Source organism: Benincasa hispida, chromosome 2 (assembly GCF_027475165.1).
Source record: "Benincasa hispida cultivar pf3 chromosome 2, pf3_genome.v1.1, whole genome shotgun sequence".
NCBI classification, from domain to species: Eukaryota; Viridiplantae; Streptophyta; class Magnoliopsida; order Cucurbitales; family Cucurbitaceae; genus Benincasa; species Benincasa hispida.
This window is the reverse complement of record NC_143479.1, coordinates 3,526,546-3,536,447: the sequence shown is the minus strand read 5'-3', so window position 1 is coordinate 3,536,447 and position 9,902 is coordinate 3,526,546. Positions and strand designations below refer to the sequence as shown.

General features: G+C 30.4%; 1 protein-coding gene across 1 annotated transcript; it reads right to left on the bottom strand.

Annotated features, from left to right (window-relative positions):
* LOC120071319 (protein DETOXIFICATION 16-like) lies at nt 1–4,141 on the bottom strand. Its single transcript, XM_039023521.2, has 8 exons — nt 3,503–4,141; nt 2,524–3,068; nt 2,347–2,433; nt 2,199–2,255; nt 1,768–2,006; nt 1,095–1,213; nt 521–607; nt 1–435 (listed from the first exon to the last, which is right to left on the bottom strand). Exons 1-8 carry the CDS (start codon nt 3,791–3,793, stop codon nt 376–378), a joined length of 1,485 nt encoding a protein of 494 aa, XP_038879449.1. The 5' UTR covers nt 3,794–4,141; the 3' UTR covers nt 1–375.
* Between the last annotated feature and the right edge of the window lie 5,761 nt (nt 4,142–9,902).

The window sequence follows — 9,902 nt, the reverse complement described above, 5'->3', positions numbered from 1 at the left end:
TTTTATGAAAGTAGCACTTTAATTCTTGAAGTTTGCAATACTTGTGGCACCTGGAATGTTTGACATGTTCATTCAATATACAGAGCATAACATACCACAAGATGACAGACTGAAAAATTGGATTCAAACCATAGAGATGAGAATTTTAATTTTTTCCAAACCATAAGTCCTAAATTTGTAATTTAATCTAGATCGAACGATTTCTAAGCACATGGAGACTGAGAAATCAACTTCAAGTGAAAGAATCTTCAGCTATCATCGATTAATAGTCATGTTGCAAAAATGAAGCTTTCAGGCTTGGCTTCCACGGTTCAATGATTTTGAAAAAGGAAGTAGAGCCCGATCACAAAGTTCCTTCACCAAGAAACTTTAGTTTTATGAGACAACATTCCCTGGAATTACTGAATCATATACTCGTTCTGTAGCTATCTTTGCCTGAATACCACAAATCAGATGGATTAGAAACATCAAATTTAATTGGGGAATAAAGCAAAGTTGAGGTTTGAGTTATGAATTGTACTTCTTGGTCCCAGTTGGTGCGGATGGTAATGGTAGCAAGAGAAAGGACTTGGACAATGAGTGCCAAAATGATGCCAAACCACAGCCCCTATTAAGGGTCATTTACAGACAAAGATTAGAAAGAACTATGGTCAGTAAGAATTGGATTAAATTATAAAAAATGTATATGAACTTTGTCCCTCGTCTCAAAAGTATCCATATTCTTTCAAAAGTTGAGATGTTACCCTCGATCTTTTAGAATGGAAATTTGTTACCCTTGACCTTTTATAAGTGTTTCAAAACTATCTTGGAGTAGAAATCATTTGGAATGTAAAACAGAAATAGCAACTTGGAACAATAGGGTAAGTGAGTCTAGTGACCTAGAATGAAAATTTGGATCATTACACTGTTTTTGGTCACCTCTAACATTGTTTCATATTCCAGTTTTCGCCCGGAAGTCTAAGAGGATTCTACTCAGGTAGTTTTGAGATATTTACAAGAGGTCGAGAATAATATTGCAACTTTGAAAGAATAAGGGACATTCAGCCTAAGAATGAATGACATATGAATATAATTATCATGATTTTCATTTTTACCTTTCCACCGACGTGCAAAACAAAAGCAAGCAAAACTGCAGATGGAATTCCCACAATATAATATGATCCAAGATTGACATATGCACCAATCTTCTGCCAACCACAACCTCTAGCAATGCCTACATTGTATTTATGCATATACAAGTAAATCCTTTAAAATGTCATTATTTTGAACAAGAAAAATGTGTCTGGTTAGACCACAGGGGTAGAAAAATCCTAGTGCAGATTGTAGACATGTAATCTCAAGTCTAAGATTTATCAATAAGCATGACCAAGAGAGACAGATTAAATTCATTTGGCTGCATATCTATACCAAAACATGGATTAAAAAGCCTGATATCCTGTAAAGACTTGCTGTACTTTTGTTGATTTTTTTTAACCAAACTTGACACAAGTGATACTTTTGTCTATGTTCTTATGGGAATAAACATCTTAATGCTTGACTAGAAAATGTCATCTAAACAACTTGGCTCTAGGAATAGATATTAAATGGGAGAGACCAATCACAATCATTATGGATTGCCTACTTGTGAAAAGAGTTAATTATAGACTCTAATGTAAGTTGGTTTGACTTCTATTTCAATTTTCATTCCAAGGCTAGTTGGAAGCAAATGAAATGAAACGTATTAAGAGAAGAAAAACATATAATGGTAGAATAAGATAGAATGAGAACCTGAAAGCACACATTGAAGTCCATCGAGGAAACTGGAAATGGAAACTATAGGAAGCATGGTTGCTAAATATTCAACCACTTCTGTTTCGCTGCTATAAGCATAGCCCCAAACATTACGTATAAGAATTAAGATAGTTGCAAGCAGTAGCCCCTCAATAGTGGCCATTGTCACAACTACACACCCAGCTAGCTTTGCTGCTGCAGGACGGCCAGCTCCCAGTTCGTTTGAGACTCGCGTGCTTACAAAATGAAACAGAAACACAGAAATCTCAGTAACGTTTGTTTGTACTCTTCCCATTTTCGTCACGAATGCAAAGTTTTTAGTTTCAAAATTCAGAGAGAGATGGAAGAAGAACATGTGAAAGCGATCATTTGTAAAGTTCTTGATAGAGACGATGGAGATTCTAATGAGAAATTTGTATGAAATTTACCTTCCTGCACCACTCATACCAAATGGGATCATCCAAAAGATTGTTGCTGTATTGAGACTGGAAAAAGATAATGAGTCAGTGAAGCTAGAAGTGGCTAGATAAGAAGAAACAAGAACTTACTCCATAAGAACTGATTTTTGTTATTTACCTAATAGAAAGCACTGATGTCTCTAATTTTGGATTTGGTAGAAGCCCAGATAAAAGCACAATCAACTCAAATGACCACATTTCCAAGCTGTTGAGAGCATTTTGTTAAACATTATGAGACAAATTAATACATCTTCATGATGATGATAAAAAGGAGTAATAGTAAAGTGAGAATTACCAAACCATGCAAGCTGAAGGAATTGCAAGTCTAAGGAAAGTTGGGATGTTTTGAAAAGCCTGCACTGAAAAGCCAGTCCAAGACTTGGAACATGAAGAAGAATATTTAACATAAAGCATCAACATCAACACATTAATCCAATAAGAGATGGCATTGGCCATAGCCGCTCCTCGGATTTCGAGTCCAATTTCAAATATCAGAATCCAACATATGGGGATGTGAAGCAAAGCAGCTATTCCAGAACACATCACCATTGGGAAAACAACGTTTTGGGTTTGTAAGAATCTGTTCAGACACTGTAGTAAACCATATGCAAAAAGGCTTGGAATCATGCAAATAGCATATTTCCCAGCTTCTGCTGAAATTTCAGCATCTTGGCCAAGTAATTTCAGAATTTCTCCTGTGTTAGCCCAGATAACTGCAAGAGGGATGCTCACAAGTGAAAGAACAAACATTGCTCGCTGCATATGAATTCCCAGCATATGATATTGCTTTGCTCCATAAGATTGACCACAGAATGTATCCAGAGCACTAGCCATCCCCATCTATACATATATTCAAATTAAGACAATTTTAAGTAACATGGCTGATTTCTAATTCAACTCAAAGTGCATCATTCTCAATTTGCTGAATAATATTCAGACTAAGACCAGAAAACTCATTGGAAATGCAATCAAAGTTCCACATTGGTTATATAAGGGGATAATGATATGTACGTAGGTATAGAGGAGAGCACAACTATCTCTGATATTACGAGATCATTTGATTCAAACTAGAAGCAAAACCACAACGGTTTATGCTCATATCATACACTGAAAATAGATGGAGATTCCGATGTCGACTTTTGAAATCAAAGTGCATCATTCTCAATAAACCCATTAATGAAAATTTTGCAATGCATCATTCTCAACAAACCCATTAATGAATATTGAGCAAGATAATGAGTTTTTCTGGAGAAACAAAAAGAAACCTAACTCACCAATAAGCTGAAACCAGTGACGGTTGCAAAAGACGTAGCCATGGAAGCACCAGAGAGAGATAATTCGCCGAGATGACCGACAAACATGACGGAAATCATCTGCAAACAATATTGTAAAAGACTGACCAATATTAGAGGCCCTGCTAGCCATAGCTGCTTCTTTATTTCTTCCCCTACTTGTTGCCTTCTATGGTTCTTATCATTTGCTCGTGTCTCCCCATTAGAAATCAACCCATCTCCAGAAATGTGAAGAAGAGGGGAGTTCAATGACGAGCTGCTATCTTTCTCCATTATTTCTCTGCTTCTGGAGAGGGTCAGAGACTCAATGAAAGAGAGGTACCTCTACATATAAACAAGTCGAAGGGGTGGAAAATTTGGAAATTGCTTCTTGATGAATGGTTGTTGTTTAATTGTTTTTGCGTCCTACATTTCGGATGTGGGGATTCGAACCATGCTCGGTTCTCTTTTATTCTTCCTTCTTCCTTTTTCTTCTTATTCGGTCACTTTCACGCTCTTTCTCCCCTTAATCATAGGTTGCTTTCAAGCTTACGTCCACTGATCGGAGAAAAAGGGGGTGAGGCAAGCAAACAAAGAAGAATAGTCAAAATTGGACTAATTTCTTTTCACCAACACTTTCCTGTGATCTATAATTAAACTACTGTTTTTAAATATATAAAAATAAGTCAAAATATTAATAAAATATAATAAATTTTTAGAATTATCCAAGATAAATGTTAAAATACTTCTATTAGTGTCTATAATTCTAAAATTTTACTATATTTTTTAAATATTTTCAAATAATTTTATTTTTTGAAATAATTTTTCTGATTGTACATTGTACTTTTAAAATAATTAATGAAAGGATTTATAAATGTCACGGATTCGTCTAATTGTCTACACGTTGTTTTATATCACACATCAATATTATCTTCACATGCAGTTTTTAGTACTTCCAAACAAAAAGGAAAACAACCTTTCCTAGACAATACATAATAATATTAATGAAATTGAAGTGTTGTATAGAAAGTATTGGGTCAACTTTTATAGGTAAATTACAATTTAATCTCTATCATTTGAATGTTAATAATAGTTTGATAAAACATTCCTAAATAGTCTATAATAAAAATTAAATTTTAACTTTCTCTAATGCATAGAGACATAGATTGATTTTACTAAATTTTATTTATAAATGAATAGTGCATTAAATTATAGATAAAGAGGAAAAAATTTAACCCAAAAAGAAGAAGCATCTAACTTGTTGAGTTATAATTAAATGACTAAATTATAAATTTGAAAAACCTTATAAATAAGTGAATTTATAAAGAGTTATTTTCAAATATAAGAAAATGAATCAACTTATTTATAAATATAAAAAAAATGTCATTTTCTATTAATGATAAGCAGAGACATTTTGACATTTTATTATATTTGAAAATAATTCCAATGGTTTTGTCATTGTAATTACTCCATAAATAATTCTTATAGTTTGATAAAATTGTTATAAATAGTTCTTATTATAGAAACTATTCATAGAGTCTTATCAAATCATATGAACTAAATTCTAATCTCTAAATTTATAATTAAATTAAATTTTAAATATAAATAATTAAAATTTATTTATTAAAAATAATAAAAGTTGGAAAGAAATAGATAGATTAAATAATAGTTAAGTGGAGGATAGAAAAATAAAATTGAAAGTAATTCAATCAAATAAAAGAAATGTGTAGTGTCCTATTGGTAGGTATGTTTTTGGTCAAAAAAGAAAAAAGAAAAAGGAAAAAGGAAGAGATAGGTTAGAAAATCATGGATGTGGATCTAACTGCCTTCCTTTACCAGCTAAGTAGAATTTTGGAAGTAATTCAATGAAATAAAGAAATGTATAGTAATTTATTTTTTAAAGTAATTCAATTCAATTAAAGGTCTTCCTTCCTCTTGTAATTACCATTGCACCCACTACAATTATGATTTTTCGTCAAAATTAACTTATGATATCTTAGTCCAAAATGCAGTTTTTTTTTTTCTTGCTAATTGAGTTAAAATATTCGAATGATTTGATGATCCGAAAAATCCAGGCTGTTCAACCTCAAGCTTTACGTACTCGCATATATATCTCTTTTTTTTCAGTTTTTGTTTAATTCTCTTCTACTTCAAATTTACCATCAATTTGTGGCTTCTTTGATTATCCAATTTAAAATTCAATACATAGAATGGAAAAAAATTTTAGAAAAAGGTGAGGGAGTAATAATGAAAAGTAAATTAGGAAAAAGAACAATAATCTGATCAGCCAATCCAATCTAACCGAAATTGAAAACCATGTTCGGGTTTTTCATTTTTAAATAGTTGATCCAACCAATTCGGATGTTTAAATTGATCCAAAAAATCTTTTTTCCTATCCAATTGAACTTGTGTATATCATTAAATTGAACTATGCTCATATTGATGGTTAATGTCTTCATTAAATTATTAATATCCTATTTTGTTAACAAATTTATATTTTAGAGCTTCTGTACTATTTTATTTAACTTTTTTCTCCATTAAGTCAACAATATTTTTACGGACACGCTTTAAATTATGGGTAATGATTAGGTATAGTCTTGGCTACACCTATCTCCCTACAACCTCTTCAATTATGGATAATGATTAGGTATAGTCTTGGCTGCACCTATCTCCCTACAACCTCTTCATTTATCACATGGCAAAAAATAATAATTTAATTTTTGAAAAATAAAATTTCTTGTCACATGTTAAATTTCAATTGGGTAATTGATGAACTATACAAAAGAACTACACTTAAATATTTTTCTTAAATTATAGTCCAAATTTTAAAAAGAAAAAACGTAAATGAAAATTCTTACCAGCTGGAAAAGAAGAGGGAAAAAAACGAGGAAAATGAGTGCTTTTAAATTTATTGGTTCAATCATTACTAGTAACCGACCTCATTAGAGAACAGCAGTGGCCATATATTGACAAATGAAATTTTCCAACACTAAACATTCAAGTTGAATTTGATAACAATTTAGTGTCATATATTCTCATTTTAGGATAGCTATTTATAATTTGGGAAATTGCGAATTTTGATTTAAAAAGGTTTTTTCAATTCAAAAGTAACCTTATTTTTAAAATCTATTCTTTTTTTTTTTTTAACATCTTTTTCATATTTTCAACCTTTAAGTGGAGGGACCCATCACGTAAAAATATCATTTTGCTTCTCAATACATGGTCATTCAATTGCCTTGAATATGAAATCATACAACTTACCTAACTCACATATCTTAAATTAGAAATTTCAATCTTCAGTTTCACATTTTGTTTTTAACATAGAAATGCTTTATGTGAAGGTCGCAACTTCAGAAGAATAATCACTTTTAGAGGGTTCAAAGTTTAGATGAACAGCTCCTTTCTTTTTTTAGAGTTCCAAAAGAGGCCAGAAATTCATGAATGGTTTTCAACAGCTGCTGCTCGACGATTCTCCCCCTAAATTGGATTGGAGCCGAATCCGAAAATCCTAGAATAGAAGAGAAAAATCGACTTTCGTAAAAAAATAAACAAAACTGCACTTTATGTTACTATATCCAACGATTTTTTTTAGATTGTTTGTTTGTGAAGGATCATTATGAGAAAAACAAAGACATCCGCTTTGAAATAGAAGCATGTTCAATATAAAATAAATAAATAAATAAAAGACTACTTTTCAATATACTGCCTCTTTTGAACTACCAAAAAGGAAAGAAATTGTTCATCTAAACTTCGAACACTATGAAAATGATTATCCCTCTAAAGTTGGGCCCCTCACGTAAAACATTTCTATATTAAAAAAAATGTGAAATTAAAGATTGAAGTTTCTAATTTAACATATGTGAGTTAGGTAAATTATATGATTTCATATTCAAGGCAATTAAATGACCATTTATTGAGGGGCAAAATGATATTTTCAGATGGTGGGTCTCTCCACTTAAAGACTGAAAAGATGAAAAAGATGTTAGAAAAAGTAGATTTAAAAAATGAGGTTAGTTTTAACCTGGAAAAAAACTTTTTCGATCAAAATCGGTAATTTTCCTTATATTTTTAAAAATATATAGATTGAGTTATTCAAATTAAGGGTACGTTAGGGTACTCTAACAATTGAGAGGGCATGGCGCTCAAGAAAGTGATTGAGAATCAAAATAAAAATCTCAACCCTTGCCTAATTTTTTTTAATGAATTTTATTAGCCGATTTTTAGGTCAATTAGTGATTTAAGATAGTCCAAGAAAAATTGTGTTTAAGTCCACTCCACCTACTTGAAGTTAAAGATCCAAACAACTTTGGTTATAGTAAATATCAATTGTTAAAGGAAGGTTAAAAATCACTTTTAGTCCCTAAACTTTTGTAAAAGTAACAATTTAGTTTCTAAACTTTAGTTTATAACAATTTAGTCTCTAAACTTTTATTTTGTAACAATTTAATCCATGAACTTTACTATATAACAATTCAGTCGTTTATTCTTTTAAATTTGTAACAATTTAGTCTCTATTATAGAAATTATTGTTAAGATTTAATGAGATTTCTTGCATAAATAAACCGATAAACTAATTTGAGACTCAATATGTTTATAAAATAAAAGGCCTACATCATAAAATAATAAACATTGACATCAAATTTTGATTAAAAAAATTCGTTAGAGACTAAATTGTTACAAATTTGAAAGTTAAAGGACTAAATTGTTATATACTAAAATTCAGAAACTAAATTATTACAAAATTAAAAATTTAGTGACTAAATCGTTATCAATTAAAATTTAGAGACTAAATTATTACTTTTATAAAATTTTAGGACAAACGAGGTTAAAAGAAGCTGTTAAAAAAAGACCAAAACAAAACTCCTTTTAAAAGGGGGCATACACATAAGTGTGTAATTACCATTGAAGCCACTGGAAAATGTGTCCTCCCTTAGTTTGTCTTAGATTAAAAAAACTATCAAAGAAAACAAGAATATGACTTAAATAAGATCATGAATTTAACGTTATGGATGATATTGTTTAATTAAAATGTAGATGGGTAATTCAATTTCTTACTTAAATTGAAACGTTACATTAAATTAACCTCTAACTTTAGCGTATTATTAATATGCTACCTCTATGTTTAAATTAAAACGTTACATAAAAATTAATCTCTAATTTTGGCGTCTTCATTACATTATTAATATATATCTTATAAATAATTTATATTGAAAACTTATGTATTATTTTTTTTTCCTTCTATTATATCAACTATTTTCCTGAGAAAATTCTCCTTTCACATAAAAGAGTCTTTAAGGGATGATGTCAAAGCTACCATAGAGTAGGTAATTTTATTCTTCTCTCTAGGAGAGAAATAAAAGTGTCTAACATTTGCAATGATGCAACAAAAGATATTTCACTAACAAAAATATCTAATTAAGTAAGATCAGACTCCTCAAAATTAAATAATTTGATAAGATCTAGAGCGTCAGACTCTAAAATAAGTAATGGATTTCGACCATCTCAATTCCTAGGCATAACGAACTTTGCTTAAACCTTCTAAAACTGCTTTAGCTTCACGAAAAGAAATGTGCCAATTCTTTTTTGTAAAGTTGTCATTAAAGATCAGGTTACTCAGGGAATATCGGATAAGCCAACCCAATTTTTCTGGATAGAGGAAGAGAGGTAAGATCACAACTACTGAAATCATTAACAGCATATCAATCAAGATTTTCATAAAAGTAAAATCTGAACCGTCTTTATTAAACTGAATCTCATTATGAAAATTTCAAATAGACCACTCCATGATAAAAACATTTTTCAACTCTCAGAATTTGATCTCAAATAATTTCTAGTGGCCACAAAACTATATTTTCCTACTCAAAAAGATGATAAAAGATTTAGAGAGAGATACAAAGTCCATATTTTCTAGAGACATTTTCACATGGTATGACACGTAGGTTCATTGAGTGCGGACCATAAAAGATAACCGACACTTTAAATCATTGTCAAATTTGAAAATAAATCTGAAAATAAAACGAAATTTGTACGGGACAAAAAAGTAACAGAAATAGAAAAAGAGAAAAACAAACTTTCCGGCTGGAAGAAAAGAGGAGGGGGAAAAAATGAGGAAAATGAGTTTTTTCTTTTTTCTTTTTTTGGTTTAATCATTATTTACCAGTAACCGACCACATTAGAATCCAGTAGTGACCATAATTGATTCAAGTTTGGGATGAAATAATGTGAAAATTCAATAGAAAGTATTTGAATAAAAATTTGTAGTTTTTTTAAGATAAAAATTTTGTATAGTAAAAGAGAAAATTTTCCTTGCATTTCCCTTGAAGTAGCATAGCGAATTACTAAAAAGAAAAAAAAAAAGAAAAGAAAACTTCGAAATTTTGATTGAAATATCGAAATATTTGAA